We start from the raw sequence: 20,641 nt of genomic DNA on the forward strand, positions 1-20,641 counted from the left end.
GCATGTTAATTGCACCGAACAATACATTTTAGGCTACAAAAGCATGAATAAAGTATGAGCAATGTACAATAACACAGTCTACATTTAAGGGGATTCCGCAATTTAATATTGGCATAATTCTATATCCTCTCTTATCATGTTTTTAAAAATAATTCAGCATTTATTTACGTATGTAAAATGTATGTAAAGACATTTGAACAGACAGCAATGGCTACTTTGGTTCCTTTTCAATGAACGAGGGAAAGATAAGGGGGAGGTATGTGATGAACTTACAAAATATACATCTATAATTCTGCTCTTTCCAGCAACCATGATTGATTATCGTGGTGTGTGTGTGTGTGTGTGTGTGCAGTGTTAGGTGTATGTGTGTACTTTCAGGGATTTTCAAAGTGCTTTATCTGATAAGGTGGTGTAAAAAGAAAAAAGAAGAAAATGAGAAATTGATTTGTGGCTTGTTTCCCAGTTGCCAAGGTACAAATGCACCTATCATGGCCCAAAGTGCCTTTAGAGTATGAATTTGTGACTCTGATCTGTCCATTTGTCCTGGTTTCTTCTGGATTGACTCCAGCTTACTGTCACCCGTCTCGAAAAAAGGTTTTCACTAAGACTCAAAGACGACATGAACCAGCGATAAAAATCATAGTACACAACGGAAAATTAAGCTCGGTGAGAAAACACAGCAGACGTCTCTTCTTCTTTTTCCCCGCTTATTAAAGCTGCACGAGGTCATTCTGCTACCGTTATTTCACTCCTTGTGCAAAAATGCACGGCAAATTTTGGATGAGACCCTCTTGTTGTTCTCCATCCAATGATGATTGCTTTCTCAAATCTTGCCCAGTGCAGCTTTAACACAATTAAGACCAGTTCATGCTGATTTTATTCCCGCCCGTCTGTCGCTCTCAGTTGTCGGGCTCCAGTTCCTCCAGATGGTCGGGGATGGGGAGACCGGTGAGGATCGTCAGACACTTGTTCCACACGTTGAACACGGGACACACGGGCTGCACGAAGGACATGTGGAACGTGTGCAGGTGCTGGGAGCCCACGGCGTCGTAGAAGGTCACGTAGCCGGCGTCGTAGTCGAGCAGGACGCCGACGCGCCGCAGGTGGGGCGAGGGCTCGATGGCCAGCTCCTTGCTGTTGTGGCGGACCGCCCAGGAGTTGTTGCAGCGGCAGAGCACCCAGGAGGCCGAGTTCTTGCCGATCCACTCGTGCTTGGGGGCCGATTTGTAGGCTATACCCACGGCGTACCTGGGGGAGGAGCGGAGACGGCGGGTTAACCTCGAGCCTTTACCTCAAACGGACTCCCGACGGCAGATTCGCAGGTCAGTAAAACTCAAACTCACCATGTGCTCCCTCCAATTAAAGCCTCCCAGTAGTGGCGGCCGCTGTCGATGTAGACATTGCCCACCACGCCGTAGCTGCTCTGGCTGGTGAAGCGCTCCTGGCTGTGGCCTTTCTTGGACGTGGTTTCGTCCCGCTCCACCGTCAGGTTATCGTGGGACACCTTCAGCTTCTTGTGGGCAGATTTGGGGTCCAGCTTGAACGGCTGGCCTGGTAGAGGAGAAAGAGTTTGAAATCTCAAGGCCAATAAGCTACTTTTTTGAAAGTGTTGTTTTTTTAGTCATCTTGCACTTACTGTTGGTCTTCAGAGTCCCCGGTTCACTGCTCCGGCTCCCCGCTTGGTTAATGGCCTTGACAACAAAGATATACTTGGTGCCGCTCTGCAGACCGTGCACCGTGTAGTGGTTCTGCTTGATGTTGGGAACAATCATCCAGCTCTCCAATGAGTTACACAGACCTGGGCAAGAGGGAGAAAGAGGGAGCGGTGAGCAGTCAGTTGATACAATGAGAAAGTTCATATAATGTCTTTTATTCAAAGGAACATCTAAGAAGAAATCTGTGTTTCTGCTTACACATTCAGAAAAAACAACAACCAAATAGGAGAACAAATTGGTTCACTTCAAGGTTTCCTGAAGTCCAGTGCAGCCGTGTGAACGGACAGTGTACTAAATGATTGGTTGCGAGTGAGCCTGTGGCAGTGGGAACAGGTGAGAGGGTGTGAAAAGGCACGAGAGGAAACCATTCACACCTCGACGGCTTCGTGGCTGCACTGTGCTCTATCTGCTTGGTCTGTGAGTGTGTATTTATTCAATGGCACTACAGTACTGGAGTCCTCAGGCGTGCACGTGGCGCACTTTACATCCATGTCATGAAGGCCTGAGGACTTTACACAGGAATGTACCGCTGTAAAAACACCAGCCTAAAAAAAAGGAATAGAATGAATGTACCAAAATCTCTTTCATGAGCCTCGTGAAACCATTTCAACGTGTCCATTTCTGTGTCCACTTTCCAGTGACCGTTCTACCGGATCTATAGTAACATATTCAGTATCGGGGCCTGCTAATCAGGACGAACAGGTTGAGGATGAATGAACATCTTCTAAATATGCATTCATTTTTATATCATTTATATGTGTTAATAAGACAAATGAGGGCATTACTATAGGAGGATTACACTAGACAAGTGCTACTATTCCTGTATACGTTTCAAGACTTAAAGTAAATCCATTAAAATCCAAAACATGGAAGCGGTCTCTCATTTTAGCACTAATTTCCCACAGGCAATCTAATTCAGAATGCTGCGCTGAACATCTATGCTTTGGTTAAGCATGTTTCTTTTGTGTCTCTTATTAAATCAACATTGGTAGACTTCCACTGCTTGATTCCTCTGAATTGCTGCGGCGGGGGAATTGCCTGGCGTGTGACTCGGACGCAAACAGCAACACCTCCTGACATTATCGGATGTGAAAACGGGGAGGTGAGAAAAATCAGAGGAGACAGGGGTGTGAAAGAAAAGCGGGAAACAAATGTCACATTAGCTTGATGGCCGTCGGTTCCAACCGTGCTTCGAACTGCGAGGTGATTTGAGAGGTGCAACCTCGGGGGAAGATGGGAAGTGAGATGAGGGAGAAGGAAGGAATCTCTCAGCATACGGACTGCGTCATTCCCACTTTCACGTCTTGCATGTGCAGACGTAAGAACTTCCGCACAGCCACTGAAGTCTCCTCTTTTGACTGAGGGCTCGACACCCAAAGTGAATCATCCGCCGCACTTTTGTCAAATCTCATTACCCTTTCATCCGTCACAAGCTACAGTGGCTTGATGCGTGACAACATCTGAGGGTGATAGCAGCACAAAGGCCATGAGGCTTCACTTCAGGAGGCTCCACTCCCATCCGCTATCTCGGCTTTCAGAAAAGCACTTCAACTCCCGGCTGCCTAGGGGGAGCCGGTGGCCACCGCTAGAGCGGCGCGATTGTACTCCAGCAGGTCGCATTATTCAGTGAGCAAGTTCTGAAAATGCTTCTTCAAAGCATCTTTGAAGAACTAGTTTGTCCCTGATGCCATGCGACTTGCTTCCTCAGCACAATTAATTGTTTATCCATTTTTGTTCGCGAAAAAAGTTCCTTTTAGCGTAGCTTCTATTGTGCATTGTTGATTAATCTGTCCTGTCTGGATTTCATATCTTCCGTTTTAATGGGCTCTTTTTAAAAACGCATTTCGCTCGCGCAAAACCAAAAGTATTTTATCTTCCGTTTCCATTTCTATTCAAAGCATTCTCCAGTTGCCCGAAATGCCATTTTCCTGTCACTTCATGTTCCCCATTTTCCATCTGGGAGGGATTGTTCTTCCGTTAGCAGCGACTTGACATATCCGTCCGGTCTGCATCAGTTTCAGTCGGCAGCAAAGCCTCAGTCGTGCTTTCTGGGGGCAGTTAATATGTTTTACGTTGATGGGGGAAATATGGTGATTTCAGAGTTATTATTTCTCGTCAATCTCGTGCACGCCCCACGGTCATTTTCATAGTTATTTTTTCTGTCACTGTTTTTCTGGTTGTGGCACAGGAAGACGAAATCGCTCTACCAAATTGTCCCCACAATGCACTGATTGGCATGGTGATAGCTAAGAGATGTGGACTAGCCTCCCACCAGGCTAGATTAAAAACAACAACAAGATACTGCTTCCAAAAACCAGGAACCACATCGATTCCCCCGTCGGATTTCAAGCATTCCTTTTGCAACCACTCGTACTTACTGGCGATGTTGGACTGCCCAGTGAAGATGGCGTACTGGAGCTCATAGGACACCACCGTGAACTCGTCATCAGACGTCCAGTGGACGGAGATGGTGTCATAGGAAGCTGTGCACAGCTCTTCCCTGATGCACGGAGCGTTCGGAGCTGCAGAGGGCATACAGAAAAGAAGAGGAAAAGTCATCCAACGCGATCTAATAGCGATAATACCAACAGGATATAATTATAAATGAAACCATTCCAAAAAATGGTAACACGCTTATCATTTGTTATATAGCAAACAGTAGCCCCAATTAACCCTGCACTCATTTGGCTCCATTCATGAGCGTAAAGGCTTCATTACACACAGGACAGAGGATGTTCTTTCCACTCGAGTGGTAGGTTGAGCATTAAAAGCAATGCAGAAGGGAATTAATGAAATATTCCCATGAAGAGCAGCTCACATTAACACAGCGGGGAGAGTAAATAACACAATCCTTTTAGCAGTAACTAATGCTAGTTATTATATAACAAGATACGCCAGATTGGCTTTTACACTCATGGATTCATGTGCTCTGCATGATATAGTTCTCCCTTCTTTTTTTTCTTCCTTTGGTAGGAAGAGAATGCGCCGAGGAGGTAAGGAACAAAGATACAAAGACACAACTTAAATTGATTGTAAAGCCACTTCCCATCTCTTTCTGTGTCTGTCACTCTCTCCCTCTCCCAAGCATTCTGCTATGAGTGGCTGAACATAGTGGAGTGATTCAGACTGATTCACTTAGTGGAAAAGGCCCTCCAGCGAAGCCCTCATGCATCGAGGAGAATAAATATGAGCCAGCCATTTTCCACAGACCTTCAAATCCACTACCCATGATGCCTTGGCATTGTCCCCGGCGTGCTCATAACTCGCACGGTGACGTGATGATGGGTCCTTCCAAATGGGACATCAGAAATTAATGTTGAAAATGAATGCTGGAGTTAATGTACTGGGGACTGCTCCTTCAAACGCAGTGGTTCAAAACAGAAGGGCCTTCAAAAGAATTATAAAAGTGGAATTTGACGTGGGAATAGAGTCGTAATTAAAGGCAATGTTTGGTCTTTATGGTCGGCGAGGAACTGAATTAAAGGGCCAGTCTGTAGTTGCGACAGAAAGCGGCACCTGGTTTGTGATTTTAACTTGAAAGAAAGTAAGCATCAAGTGGTTCAGGTGAATTAAAAAGCTCACAGATTTTTGACTTAATATTAGCGCTTTTGAATTAAAGACAAGGGGCTGACATCAATAGATGTCCCTCTGGAGGGGAAAGTCTGGATTACCTGTCAGGTAATCCAGATTCTCCAGCAACTTCTTCTCTCTGGTGAAGTCCAGGGCGACCGTGTCAAAGGTGTCCGTCAGATGTATCTCGGGGATCAGCACTTGGGTTGATGCAGTCGCCATGGAAACCCTAGATCATGACCAATCAAAATAGAACAGGCTGTCATTCTTCAGTCTACAAGTGTTTGTATTATACTGGGTATATACCATAATTTACACGCTACTCCAAGATGCGGAAACAAGGGATTTTGGAACATTAGGTTGATGGAGTAAGATAGAATTAACTAATTGCTCAAAAGCTGCTGAATTACAAATACTCAATCTGAATTAAATCAAATCCCTAAATGATGAGGCTGCAGATGAGATTCTGATTGAAACACTCCTAGGCATGCACGTATCCGACACTGGGTTTTGCTCTAAATTGCCAAATTAGTCAAAAAGCTTGAGTTAGTGAGTGGAATGCAATACGGCTAAATGAACTGTGGCTTCCCTTTCTGCTTAACGTGTTTCTCAACATCTACGTGGGCACTCTTTGCCCACTTCCTGAAGTTAGACATTGGTAGGCTAAACTGAAGAAGTCCCAACACTTGTGAGGCCGGTGGGCGGAGCTATCTGACCTCTCGTTGATGCTCTTGGCGGTCTGCAGGAAGCGAGCGTGATCGGTTTCCTTCAGCGTCTGATCGGCCTGCGTGATGAGGGCGGAGGACCTCTCGATGCATTGCTTGCAGTTGGAGATCTGTTGGGCGAGCTTCCGAATCCTTTGCGCCTGCATGGGGAAAGACAGGTCTGAGAAAGTGTGCTGTCGGGGCCGGATCAAACGACCAGGCCTAGCACGCAGGAAAATACCTTCATCCAGGTTGAGATGTTGCAGATTATTAGGGGATTAGACCATAATCGGAGCTGACATGAAATGACCCAATTTTCTTTTTTTGGGTACGGAGATGGATATTAACATTTTAAAGTTAGTCACACGCAAAAAGGTCAAATCCAGCGCCGACTGATGCACTTAGTCATTTCTCATGTTTTCTTAATTAGTATGAACATCCAGGACTGTGAATTACAACGAAGGCCATGAGCGTGTCCATCCTGCTTAGATTTCAGGGCCTGGGAGCTGATCTGTTTTGGCCTCCCTCCTTGTTTCATCTTCTATGAGGTTTTTGTTTAGACGCCACGGATCTCTTGTAACCCTGAGGATAAATGAACCAGACACTGCGATGTTAACTCTCTCGCTCCTTCTGTCTATGTTGTAGAGAAACTATGGGTGTCATTCTGCAACTAAACTTCCTCTAGAAGTTAATTATTTTGAAGAAAAAAAAGGGAGTTAAGCTTCTTCATGTCTCTGCCAATACTACATCCGTTAGCCGATCCACTGCACGCACATCTGGGATTGGATATTCCCTCGTTTGCCCCCCGGTTCCATCCCCTCTACAGTAAGAGACAGATTGAGGTCAGTAGCTGGATTGAAGTTAAAGGATATTTCATCAGCCGTTTGGCTTGTAGAGATCTAAAAAACATGTAATCTGAGTCCAAATCCATTTTAATTCACATTTTCATTTAAAGTCCACCACTGTGCAAAAAAATAAGGAGAGCGAACAGAGACTTTGTCTTGAAAAAGCCTGAAAAATGAACATCTTTTTATCTTTTCGCTGTCCTGTCTGAAGCAAACCTTAACGCTAAAAGCACACACTACACAGAAATCCCTGGAGGGATCTAAGTCTCATCAGAGGCAGCGTTTAAAAAAAAATCATCCGGGTTTAGAGTACAAGTACATGCGGCCTCCCATATGCTCTGGGATCTACTTTTGGGCAGTCGGGAGTGTTTTCCCCGTCTGTTTGGAAGGCAGCTGAACAGTTTTTGCCGTCTGCTCTCTGCATGAGGCCGAGTGGCTATAACCAAGTATTGCATTTGACACAAATAGCTTGGAGGGCCCTCAATGGTTCTAAATAGTCATGGATAAAGGCGATGACATCAGCAGCCTGTCGGGATCCAAACCGTTTGACTCGCTACATTGTGTTTGCAGGAATACGGGAGGTAATTTGTTTGTTATTGTCATGCACATTGAGTGTTGAATATTATATTTGCAGACGGTATTTGTCGCTTGATGATCATTGCACCTGCTGGAAATGTTGACGGAAGAAAAAAATGTGTTTCATCCATTAGGAATTATGTAAATTAGAAGATATAACAGCATTGCTTAGTTAGCAAATAAAGAGAGTGCATCAATGCTGATTGTGGTGGAACAACAAATTGACAAGTGGGTCCGTGGCAGCCTCAAATGGGCTCCATTTATTCTAGTTTATTCACTTTTTGCCAGCGAGCGTATATGAGGTGAAAGATCGGTACATTAAAAAAGGCAAATAAATGGTATCTGCCGTCACACTGCTGAGCGTTCACCTCACCTTCCCCTCCTTGATCTTGTTGCCGATGATCTGCTTCCGCTGCTGGATAATGTCAATCAGGACGTCGCACTCCTCCAGGAGCTTGCCCTCTTGGCGGGACGCGTTCACCTGAGAACCAATTCACAGAGAGCATCCCATAAACAAAGAGAGTGATAGATGGAAGGCGTGTGCATATATGGAGAGAGAGAGAGAGAGAGATAAGTTCAGTGGCTCGGCATCATGTCGGCCAGATGGACAGGATGTCATTTTCATCCGTCAGCGCGGGCCATCTTCCGGCTGAAGCAAGCACTCTGGGAAGATGAGGCACATTCAGCCATTTTGCCTGAGTGCTGAGTGACAGGTAAAATAAGCAGCAGGCTCCATGGCTGTTAGAGAGCAGACATGACACTCAGCGGCATGCTGAAGAAGCAGACTGTGTCTTAAATCAGTTCCGTGTGAAATGTAGTGCCCTGGGGGAAAAGAAAGTGAATATGCCGGTTTGTGAGCGATGTGTGTTCGGAATCTCAATCGAGGGAACGATTTTGGAAACAGCCAATGAGTAACGCTCTTTTCCAGTCAGGAAATATTGCTGTTTGGAAGGATGAGACTCAGACATTTGGTATGTTGAAGGCCAAGCTCCCCAAACTTTATTTGAGGCCTTTTGTGTCAGTGGGTTCAACCATCTGCTGAGCTCAAAACCCAAACACAGACGGCAATTAAACTTCAGAAAAAATTGGAGTTGTTCCAACTCCAATTAAAAGACTACAGGTCCTAACATAACATGCGCTCCCCTCATTGTGGCCATTTCCCCCCGCGCTCCTTTCAGCAAAGGGTCGCGTTGCCGCCGGCGACCAGTGAAAGGGAACTCTCTCTCTCTCTTAAACACCCGCATGTTGACGGGCGTTTTCACAATGACATCACGGCGAGTGCTTCCTCCAATATCCTCAACGTGGCCTCACCGAAACAGCATCCGACAGAAATCATTTTCATAAAAGCACCTGGATTACATCGTGCAGTGTGAGACGTGCGCAGCGTAACGCCTTAGCGCAACGCCTTAGCGCAACGCAACACTACTAATTGGTCCCTTCGACGTCGCCCAGTGACAGCTCTGGGGGAACTTGAGATGTAAAAACTGCTTACTCTGTGAAATGCTTGTATATATGTTATCTCTTCGTGTCACTTTGTGCACCAATTAGTAGATTTAAAACAGAACTAAATGGGGATTTGGGGGGTAGCATATTCACTGATTTAGACCACAAATTCACACATTGAAGTTTTTCTTTTTTTTCCTTTCTCTTATTTAGCTGGTTTTAGTTTTTTCAAGCACCATCGGGTTTACGAGTGGTCTCCCAGAGCCGCTCAACAACAATAAGGCAGAAGAACCGGCTGACATTTCACGGCCGTTAATCTCAAGGAGTCGACGCGAATGAAGACGACGTCCTCCGATATTGCTCGTCTGAGCGGAACGGCCGCCCACGAGGCCGCACGGACGCACACACACACACAAGGCGTCATGCGCGCTGCCTCAAATTTAAGCATTCCTGAAAGAGAAGGTTTTCACACACACACACACACACACAGAGTTTGTGACTAGAGTACATCATGCACCATGTAAAGATGTGGAGCATCTAATGACTGTGGGCAGAGCCCTCTGGAGCGTATGAGCGTATGACAGATTGCACCCTGGCAGGGACATTAGGTGATTCATTAGCCATAGAAACACACACACACACACACATTCAAAGACAACTCAGACCTCGAGGATATCCAAACTTTCAGAAAGGCAAACTTTCTGCAGAAGGGAGGGGACTTTAGACATCATAAGCCGGAGACATCAGAGGAATTTATTCTTCTGTAGCTTTTTGCTGCACACTTAGTTTTAGTTTCCCCTCACTCTGAATTAGTTTTCTCCTTTTATTTCATTTCTATAAACAAACTAACAAATTAACTGCTTCAAGTTTGACTATTTCTTACTGAATTTGATGCAAACAGGCTCACTCTGTTTTGCAGAACTGCACAAACACGGCGTGGCATTAGATCCCAACGACGACAACATCTTGATTCCATTAGTCGACGTGTAGCTCGCCGAAAAAGAATGCTGCTATTTGACGTAATGCGGTGCAGGCTTAAACCACAGCTCGGAGGAACTGGATGTTTTTCTTTCTTTCTTTTGAGGACACCATATGCCTCTAAGTATGCATGAACACTTTACAGTTTGAAGTCATCATCTAGTCTCAGATGTCAGCAGCCATCTCCTTGAGAAGCTCTTGAATAGATTTATCTGATGTGAAATATTCAGAAAGTGCAACACTTTGACTGTGTGACCCTCTTTTTTTTTTTTTTTTAAAGCCCTCTTATACACCACTACTGCGACTGCATGTCAAACCAGCTTAATTAATTGAGTTCATAGTACTTCATGCATTTGGTTTCGGCTCACGATCACCAGCTCAACATGCCTTTTCTATTTCTTCTTCTCCGTCTTCTACTTGTGCATCAAGACTGTTCTCACCTTTAAAAACAACGTGCTATCACTGAACACTCAAGAGCTATTTTAGGGCTTCTGAGGGAGCTGCAAAACTCTCCTGTATGAGTAGTTGTGACTGTAATGGGTGGGAGAAAAGGTCAAGTTTTGTATTCCTTCATATATTCATCATTTATTCATTTCTAATTCTCAAAGTGGAGTGTGGAGTTTTTTTTATTTGCATGTAAAATTCCTGCATCATCAAATTTCGTCTAGAACACACAGAAAAAAAACATATCTGCGTGATGGTGACATAAAAAAACCTATTTGAAAAAATATGCACACAGCACTTTAGGAAATAAAAATCCCCTTAGTAAATCACAATCCTCTTTCCTGGCTGTTTGTGAAGGCCCCTGACCAGGCGGAGAGCCTTGTCCTCCATTATTTCCGAGCAAAGACTCCACTGCCTTTTCAACCCTGTGGCATTGCTTTATTTAAAGCTTCTTAGTGGGCCAGCGTAACATGAGCGGGCAGGCTGAGCACAGAAATGCCCTCGGCGAATGCACACGACCGCGCAACGTGCATTATTATCCAGAAAGGAGACGTATTAGACAAAACCAGACATTCGACACAAATAAAAGATGGGCGTTTTGCAAAAACATTCCGGATTGCGAAAAAAGGCACGAGATCAACTGAGACGAGATGAGTTTGTATGTCCAATCAACACTCCCAAATCCAAAAGATATTCCATTTACAATTTATCCTTTCAATTGACCGACGTCACCAGTTAATTTTCTGAACTGACAAATCGACAAATCCTTTCAGCTCTGAAACACATTATTGAATCACCTCAAACTGCCGCTGTAGTGTTTCAGTTTAGCTGCTAACCTTAGATGCTACATGCTAAGCTAAAAGGGTACATGGTCTCAGTCTTCATTCATAAAACAAGTATTTCTGCAGAATAAAACAAATCATATGGGGTTTTTCTCTCAAATAAATGAAAATACTGAATGAGATTTAGTGTACAATGCCTGCAATGGTTCTCGGCTGATAGTAAAAGAAGTGTTCATGCCAACAGAAATGAGATGATGGATGTTATATATTTACTCCACTGAGGCATTATATAGGTCAGCGGTAACCACTTGGACTCACCTCGACATGTTGACAAGTCTGGATCAGTTTCCCCATCAGGGACTCCAGCTCGTTGTTCCTCTTGATCAAGTTGGTCAGGTTGGAGTCCAGGGCTTGCTGTAAGCAAACAGATACAAATAATAATCAACACAGAGTGAGGCACGAAAAAAGAAAAAAAATGGATGGGACATAAAATGCAAAAGGAGCCGAGGAGGGCAGAGCCATAAATCAAAAGGAGGATACAAATGCAACAGCTCTTTTCCCCCCTCTCTTCCTCAGGTTTCTCTGCTTACAACAGCAAAAAAAAAAAAGTTGTACAACGACCTCGGGCACTCCATCACCCACAAAAAACACCCCAAAAAACTAAAGTTTGGGAGCATCTACATTCTTGGAAGCAAAATGAGCATAAAAAGGTTTGATTCCGCCGCACAAGAGCAGCAAATAGAAGCAATGTTTCCCCCGACCTCCTCTCCTCTCCATCCCTCGACTCTTCCCCACAATCACACCCAGGGTTCCTTTCCTCCCATTTAAGAGGTGCATTTCCAGTGTCCGTCCTACCTCTGATCGCGGGTGATACCCATCGTCGTCCCTGTACTGCCTCCTCATCCTGCCCCGTCCGAGCCCGCCCTGAAGAGGAGCCTACACTCTAGGAGAGGATGTGACTGGGACAGCCACTCCGCTGAGCAGCAAGCCAAGCGCAAACCCGGCCAGGCGGCAAATTGGGCATCAAAAAGCCTTTCCCCTATGAGAGCACGCAGCAGCGCTCTCGGCTAACGAACCGGCAAACAGGTGACAGCGCGTCAGCCCTGTCCCTTATCGCTCCTCCCTCCTCTTTTCTCTTCCCTCCCCCTTTTTTTCCCCCCTTCTTCTCTTTTTGCTGCTTTTTATTCGCCCGGGCGCAAGCTGTCGCCTTTACTTCAGGAGCGTCATATTATTGCCAAACCGAGCGCGCTTAAGCCGCTCTGATGCCGCGTCTCCGCCGTCCTGTTCAAAACTGTTTTTCTTTTCTTTTTCCCGGAAAAGAATTTAAGCTCTGACTGACTGGGCGTCTCCAAAATGGTGTCAATGGGCGTTGGGGCCATCAAGGCCAAAGATGGCTTTGCAGAAGGCACAAGTTCCCTTTGAAATAAACACTTTCCAATTGTTTGCTTCAGTTAAAACCGCACTTTTTTTGTTTAATTAAGCACTTCAGTTAAAACCGCTACATTCCAATTCGCTCACGCAGCTAGGTTCTCATGTTACGTTGAGGATTAAAAAGGAGTAAACCCAGAGGGAATGTTGGATAAACAACAACAGTAAACACAGAGACGGTGGGATTTGTGTGTGTGTGTGTGTGTGTGTGTGTGCGCTGGTGTGGCACTATGGGGCTTAATGGGTGGCCTTAATACGCAGATGACACACAAAAGCAAAAGCGGCACAAAGGTCTCCTCAGAGAGGAAAACGCCGCTGTCGTCGCCATTATCTTGCGTGGAGATAAAAATAAACTAAACCTCTTATATGATGATGAGGAGGATGATGAGGAGGATGAGGACAAGAATCACAACAATCAGTCAGCAGCTGCGTCCAGTGCGGGTCGGCGTGTGCAGCAGAATTCATGCGTGCATAACTCGAATGCAAAGGAGGAAAACATATATGTAATTATGTCGACATACCAGCTGCTGTACAGCACATGTTCAAAGGCAGACTTTACATGCAACCTTCAGTACACGAAGAAAACACTGTACACAAGAGAACAAGGGTGTGTGTGTGTGTGTGTGTGTGGATACCCAGTCACTCTTTGTGGTCAGAATCGGACGTGAAGGGGTTAACTCCACTTCTACAGCGTCAACGTTGCCTCGTATTAATCTCTTGGAGCTGAACTGCCCGACGGCCAGCGGGCAGGAGATTGAGTTCATAAACTCATGTGTACAATGTTTACTGAGGGAATAAATCAAGTGAGGAAGAGGAGGAGGGTCATTTTCTCATAGACGTCTATGCAATCGGATGAGTCGCCACCTGCTGGCCATGTTGAGAGAATGCAGTGCATTTATAACATTTGCTTTACTTTTCAGACCCCGGAGGTTGCCACCATGGGTTCATTTTAAAACTCGGGGAAAAAACATCTGTGCATTAGGAGTTCCCAAACAAACAAAAAAGGCAGTGAACATCAATGTGTGTATTAGACACCGACCACCTTGTCATTAAAGGTGAGGCATGGCAGGGTACGCCACCTATGATAAATACATACTTGTGTAAATGTAGTCCTGCAGGATCCTACACCAGCTAAAAGGGTTTGGTGACCTCCAGTGGTCTTCTCACTTTGCTGCAGTGATGTACTCCAGAGAACCTCAGTACAACACTCTTGCTTGTGGTTTCCTTTAACATACAAATATAGCCTTGCAATGTCTCTTTGAAAAAGAAAACCCTAAAGTGGTCACTCTCTACTCCACACAGTGGCGTTCACGGTCACGCTGCAGCGCCCTCAGATCCGCCTCCTCCGACATCAGCCAACGAGAATCCCCTCTTTGAATCCCGGGGCGAAGCTTTGCGTGTGTTTCATCACCGGGGCGTCTCCCTGTTGGCTCTTGATGTTGTCTATACCGTTGTCATTAGCGTGTGCAAGAGCAGACGCATGCTGCGAGTGAGCAAAACCACCCTGAAACAGTGCTGATAAGCTATAAGAAGGTATGCAAAGGGGATGACACACACACACACACACACAACCAGAGATGGAGACAGGTAGACAGGTAGACAAGTGAACTGAAAAACTTCAGAGGAGCTACGTCTTTTCAAGATTTACTGTGACACTGAGCAGGATTGTGTTCTCAGGAACCCTCACCAAACTGCCAGACTCTCACTTCATTCTCGTGTGTGTGTGTGTGTGTGTGTGTGTGTGTGTGTGGGTGTGTGTGTGTGAGAGAGATCAGAGACTTAGTCACGCAGAAGAAGATAGAAACGGTGAGGCAGAGAGAACAAAGGTGGACAGTTGAAGAGCGAGGCAGAGAGGGAGAGCAGACGATGTCCACCCATCTTCACACGCATATCTCTCTTATTGCTGAGTCATCACCGTATCGGGTGTATCGGGTGTTCTGTAGTTCATGGAGGGCACCGGTGCTGTTTTCAATTATTATTTTTGGAGTAAGCAAGAGTTTTTGAAATGTCTAGAAATGCTGACTCAGCAGGCGCCAGTGCTGAAAATAGCATTCCTTAAAGCGGGCTGTAATCTATGTTCTTTTATAATAACCATTAGCCACATGATAGCACCTTTACCAGGCGACAATATGTCAATGCTGTGTTCACTGCTTGTTTCTGCCGCCCCCAAGTGGACAAAAATCAGATGGCAAGTTTTATAAGGGCATAATAGCATGCACTATAGAGAGGAAGTAAATCAGGGGCAAAGGGAATTCATGATATGAATGTGGACATAAAGGGAAATATCGTGCTTAAAAGGCTGTGAATCAAATGTCTGTTTGTGTTGTATTGTGCATGTTGCCACTTAAAACCCCACATTTTGTTTCAACCACAGAAGGGCAGCTGATTAAACCAAATGGATTAGGAAATAAAACACAACAAGCCCATGATTTGAAACCAAAGCCGACACACACAGAAGGGGCCCATCTTTTATCCTCAAGGTTCTTTCCTCCTCAGACCCAGAGCCAAGGACTTTGAAAGCTATTTCCAGTCGCCTCCTCGTCAATTTCCTGTGACAGGGGTAATTTTATCTCCCCAAAAAAGGATGGGTGTTCCCTCAATAACCTCCACGGCTCTTATCAGGCACACCAACACTGCCACGGAAAAAAGAGGAAGCCATTCCAATCATCTGTTGTTGTTGTTTATTCCCCCGGTGCAGAGTGGGGATATCTCTCAACTACCAGCAGATCAGTGGGAAAAAAAAGGGGGATATGCTTGACAAAATGAAACGATGGCACCAGATCTGAGGGAAGGGTCTTTTACATATTAAGCATTTCAACCATTTTCGGTCACCTGACGAACACAAGAGGCTTCCGTGCTTGTTTTTTGTTTCTGTGCTTCCGCTTTCAAGAAGTTCCCCCAAAAAGTGTTTCTGGCATGAATTAAAAATCAAACGTGTTGCTTCACATAAATATTGCATTGGCGGTTGGGTTTTTTCCCGTGGCAATTAGCTTAGGTCGAGGCCCACATTTTCTATTTTTCTGCCGCGTGTTCAAAACTTCGAGCATTTGCCACGAAACGTTTCCTCCTTCAACTCAATTCAGCACGACTTGTAAAATATTCAATGTTACATTATAGTTTCAATTAAACTGGCAGGTTTTTTCCCCCCGTGTCTCGGAGTTGAAATAGATTGCATTAACCCGACTTGTTACGTAATCATAATCGAAGACGAGATTACCGTTTCGTGTCGACATTTGTTTGCTTGTGTCGTGAGCGTGTTAAAAAAATAAAGAGTAGCCCCGGCGCTAATGAAATGAGTTGCGGGTAAGTTAACTCACACGCACAGAACTTTAGCTTTCTGCTCTGAAACCAAATTCCGCCCGAGGGGGGAGATGTATATTTTAAGCCTCACTGTTTGTGGCAAAACTAAAATCTGTCATTGGAAGGAGGGGCCGAGATCCCTCAGCTCAGGGCCGACGGGGTCTTAACCCAAGGTCGGCATCAAACCCGCGTCACGGGCCAGCTGGCTGGCGTGCGGGGGCTTTGAGGGTCGACAGGTGGTCAAATCCCCTCCACCGTCTGCCAGAAAAGGAACATTTGTTTTCTGTGTGAAGAAAGGAGCTGCTGCAGATTGTTGTGGGGAGGGGGGGGGGGGTTGTCTCCAGGGTGTGTATGCATGCCTGGGTGTGTTTGTGTGTGTGTGTGAGAGACATCGAAACAGAGAGCTCAGAAGGTAATGAAGCAGTCTTACACGTTGTGTTTCCCCATCTGCTCTCATTGTCCTCACAAGGTACAAAATACTTTATTTATGACTGACTTACTTTGAGGATCCTGTCAGCTATGATATATCTCTCTCTCTCTCTCTATATATATATATATATATATATATACATATAGAGAGATATATATATAAGGAAGAAATGGGTAAAGATCATGTTCAAGGTTCAAAGAAACCAAAGCTGACTGGAGGAAGCTAGTGCGATACGACGGAGAGGAGAGGAAGCCGTTTAGCTTTCTCACCAATTTTAACTAATTGGTTTAGCACAGTAAAGTGGCATTTATATTGAAATCAATATGATCAATCTACAATCCCATGTGTTTAATTTAAAAGTATCTTTATCACCAAAATCACATGGATTCCACTCGCGTCAATAGCTGAGACGCTGCTATTGTGCTGAGCTAATTAGCTCTAGCAAAGGTTTAAATTAGTTGACATTTCTCTCATGATTTGATTCAACTGCTGCCTCATTCTAGGCAGCAGGTGAATTTCTGATTCAGATATCGGATTATAATAAACCGGATAGCCTCTCAGAGCCTTTTAACCCCATAATTGTTGTATTTCAAAGCTTTTTTCTATAATTTTTTTCAGCAGCCGCCGGAGCATGAGAGTGTGTCCTCGGGCAATCCATTTAAATCCACACGTATGGAGGGAATCACACGCTGAAGAAATGCTCTGAGCATCATTACATTAATCACACGTGTGGCCACTGCCAGTATACTAAGAGGCATTCTTTTACACATATGTGCAATATAGTTGTGCAACCTGTGAGCATGTCAGAGGAGCAATCTGCTATTGCCGTGCTTTTCAAATAATTAGTCCGTATGCGATAACTGCTTGGCTGCGCTGACCTGCACTGCTACGTCCTCGCTCCGGATGAATGGAGGGAGCCTGATAATGAGACGGTGCACTGACCCGGAGAGCGTTCCCGCTAATTACTCCTCTCTGCTTGAATTAGCTTGAAACCCGCAGGATGAGAAAGGTATACGTCATACACGTCACCTGTGATGGCACTTCATTGGAGGCAGAAAGGACAAACAAAAGGGCATCTTTACAACTTAAAGACACATTACACTTTGTGAAACTACGATTCCGTTTCCTCCATTATATCACCGAAGGAACGCCTCCTCTCTGAGGACGTATTACACACTTGAACATGTGTTTCAAACCTCCGGTAAAAACCCGATCACAGCACAGCGTTTCGTTTAAAGGCGCTCCGAGAGGCTGAATAAACACTTGTTCCCCGGGTAATCGACGCTTTGGAAACCTTAGATGCATTTTCTGTTACTTGTTCTTGCGTGGGATAATGTGGGATAATGAAAAAAATGTTTATGTTGGAGGAGTAAGTCAAGGAGTGCATCTGCTGTAGTTTAGGAGTCACGTAAGTGCCAAGCATTGCATTGTTTTTTAACATTCTTCAGATTTCTTTTAATGGCTTTTCTGCTTGAAACATGTCCGAAACGTTGAGAAGATTATCAAAATGGTTGCCAAATAATAGAAAAATAAAAAAGTAACTCCACAAAGCTGTCGACACTTTATGGATCATTCAATACTAAACGGAAAAGTGCTTTGATATTTAATGGCAGACCATGAGATGAAAAGCATCCTGGGGACATTCCAAGTAACATTTGACGAACGCACAGATCCATGCACACACACACACACACACACACACACACACACACACACACACACACACACACACACACACACACACACACACACACACACACACGTCCTGCCTCCGTGGCCATTACCAGCACCCTCTAATAGCCGCGCTCAATTAAGCACACCTACACCCGGCATGCACTTGGCGCTCGTTAACCGGCGACCTCATTGAAGACACCATGCCTCGTCACTAATGACACTTCCCGTATCCACTGTGTGCGCACGCCTCTGAATACCCTCCCAGGCACGCCGGCATGGAGTCGTGATTATGCTAATTGCTTAATTATTCAGCGGAGATATTAAGTCGGCATGAAATGATAAAAATCTCACTTGATAATCGAGTTAGATACCTGGGAACGGATAGTAGCAGATTTCTGCAAAGCAGCATAAAATTAAAGCTTCAAATTAATTATTTGTGTTAATGGAATGGAGGGAATCTGTGACCTTAAATGAAGGCCGCAGGTTAATTAGAACTCTTTTTTTTTTTTAAAAAAAGAAGCAAAATCACACCTTGAAAGCATTGTAAATTGACAAAAAAAAGATTGCGAACAACTTCCGTGCTCACCTTGAGTTTCTCGTAGCGGTCGCTCAGCGCTGCCACCTGGTGGTCCCTGTGCCTCCCCACCAGCTTGCACAGCGAGCAGATCAGCTGGTCGTCAGTGACACAGTACATGTTCACCTTCTCCTCCTCGTGCTCCAGGCACTGGAGCCCCCGCAGGTGGGAGTCCGGCAGGGGCTCGATGAGCCGGTGGCCGGTGAAGGGCTTCTTGTTCGGGTGCGTCGCCCGGAGGCACTCCTCGCAGTACGACACCTCGCACGTCACGCACGTCTTGACGGCGTCCTGCGGCGGGTCCTGCTCGCAGAACTGGCATTGGACCGGTTCCGGGGGCATGACCGGGCTGGACATGGCGGCGCTGACTGGGACCAGCGCCAGCCGGTCGTTCCCTTCCTCGCCGGGAGAGTTGGGCCCGCTGTTGGGCGCTGGCAGCGGCAGAGGGAGCCCAGCCGAAGATGAGGCCCGCTGAACTCGGTCGATAATGTTCTGCAGGGTGACGTTTCTCTTAAGTCCTTCTAGTCCACGCTCCGGACTCAGGGAAATGACATATCTACAGGTGGGGCACTGGAAGGCGCCGATGCTCTGAACGGGTTCGTTGATGGCGCAGTGGGAGATGAGGATGCGATGGGCGCAGCCGAAGCACAGGCTGTGAGCGCAGGGCAGCAGCAGCGGGTCTTCAAAGAGCTCCAGGCAGATTGGGCAGGTCAGCTCTGACTCCAGAGTGTCCATCCTGCTCAGAGGAGGCCAGGCGGGACCGGGCGCAGCGTCAGCGAAATCCAGAAGAGTCGCTCAGCCGCCTGCAGGCCCGGAGACGAAGCGATAGATGGTGATGGCGGGAAGGGGGGGAAAGAAAGCACAGGGATTTGTGATTAAATGGCGTGAAACGGCTTACTTCACACTGCTTTCTTGGGAGGACTTCTATCTCAATGGAGCAGACCACTGGAGAATTGCAGGGTGTTAACTGCTGGATTCTCTAAGTCTGTGTGAGAGGCGAAAATGAGGGACAATTGATATCTAAAGGCTAGACAAAAACGAATACTTAAAAAAAAAAGAGTTCAGCCAATGTTTTGCTCTGATGCATATAATTCTATGTAAAGAACCATAAAAACGTCAACATCTTCTTAACCAGAGATAACCCACAGACCAATAAAGCATGTGGGTTGTCTTGTGTGACAGGGTCATGGTTTCTGGAAAGAGACACATGCTGTCAAAAGTCTTTCTCTGGCACTTTGAGCACCAATTGTGAATCCTCTCCAGCTTCACCCTCTTCTCCAAATATGGTCACTTCTGCCTCCAAAGAAATACCAAGATGGCGACGGACAAACGTTCTAAACTCCAGGCTTCATAAAGGTCGTCCACAAACCAATGGGTGACGTCAGGGTGGTAGCATGTCAGTCATTACAAATAGAACCAGGCTATTAAAGTCTTGTTCAGAACATTTTAACTGGTATTTAGTGGGCACCGGTGTGGCAGCGGGGTGTAGTTTTGCTATTGGGTGCAACAGGCACGGCTGTAAATTGTGAATTTGTGCACATATTACCCGAGTCATAATTTCCATCTGACCTTGTGTGCTGAGGGTCACCTACTGTAGAGTTGGTGGTTGCTGTTTATTAAGTGTGTGTGGTTGCTTTTTCATTTCCAAACCTGATTGTGCCTCAGAGGGAAACCCACACTTTCACAGGTCTACTTTAAACCAACACCCAGCAGCTATCTAAGCCATGAAGCTGTTTAGTTAAACGTCTATTTAATTAAAAACTGTCCAGAAATATAACATTTATTGTGGCGAGTACAGCATTAAGTTGATAAATAAGCGTGGCCGGGATCTTGATTACTTCACTTCCAATCAGTCTTATCGGTCCGTCCAAAAGGTTCACTTTGAGCCTCCGTCTCCGAGTTAAAAGTTCTACTCCGCTTGCAAATTCTGCTTTCTCTTCCCCCCACCCCCCGCATTGATGAACGTAGCCCGAGGGCTGTGTAATAACGGCGGTTAGTTTGTCGCGGCAAATGGAGATTTCACAACTTGCTGAAAAACAATCTTTCGGCACGAGAAGAGAGAAAAACTTGTCAAGATTAGATGAAACCTATACAAGCCCTTCAGGGAAATGGGAGCGCTGAACGCAGAAGAAAAATGGATCACTGTGATGTTGATAAGACTAGAAATGGAATGGAATATAT

General features: G+C 45.6%; 1 protein-coding gene across 1 annotated transcript; it reads right to left on the minus strand.

Annotated features, from left to right (window-relative positions):
- Positions 1 to 899: 899 nt before the first annotated feature.
- LOC306753072 (E3 ubiquitin-protein ligase Midline-1-like) lies at positions 900 to 19,195 on the minus strand (the record flags this gene model as incomplete). The annotated part of the gene is made up of 9 exons (XM_079236906.1): positions 900 to 1,248; positions 1,344 to 1,551; positions 1,637 to 1,798; positions 4,094 to 4,237; positions 5,387 to 5,514; positions 6,002 to 6,150; positions 7,784 to 7,891; positions 11,376 to 11,471; positions 18,476 to 19,195. 9 exons carry the CDS (start codon positions 19,193 to 19,195, stop codon positions 900 to 902), a joined length of 2,064 nt encoding a protein of 687 aa, XP_079093032.1.
- Between the last annotated feature and the right edge of the window lie 1,446 nt (positions 19,196 to 20,641).

The sequence above is a fragment of the Taurulus bubalis genome, assembly GCF_910589615.1.
Source record: "Taurulus bubalis genome assembly, chromosome: 21".
In the NCBI taxonomy this organism is placed as follows: domain Eukaryota; kingdom Metazoa; phylum Chordata; class Actinopteri; order Perciformes; family Cottidae; genus Taurulus; species Taurulus bubalis.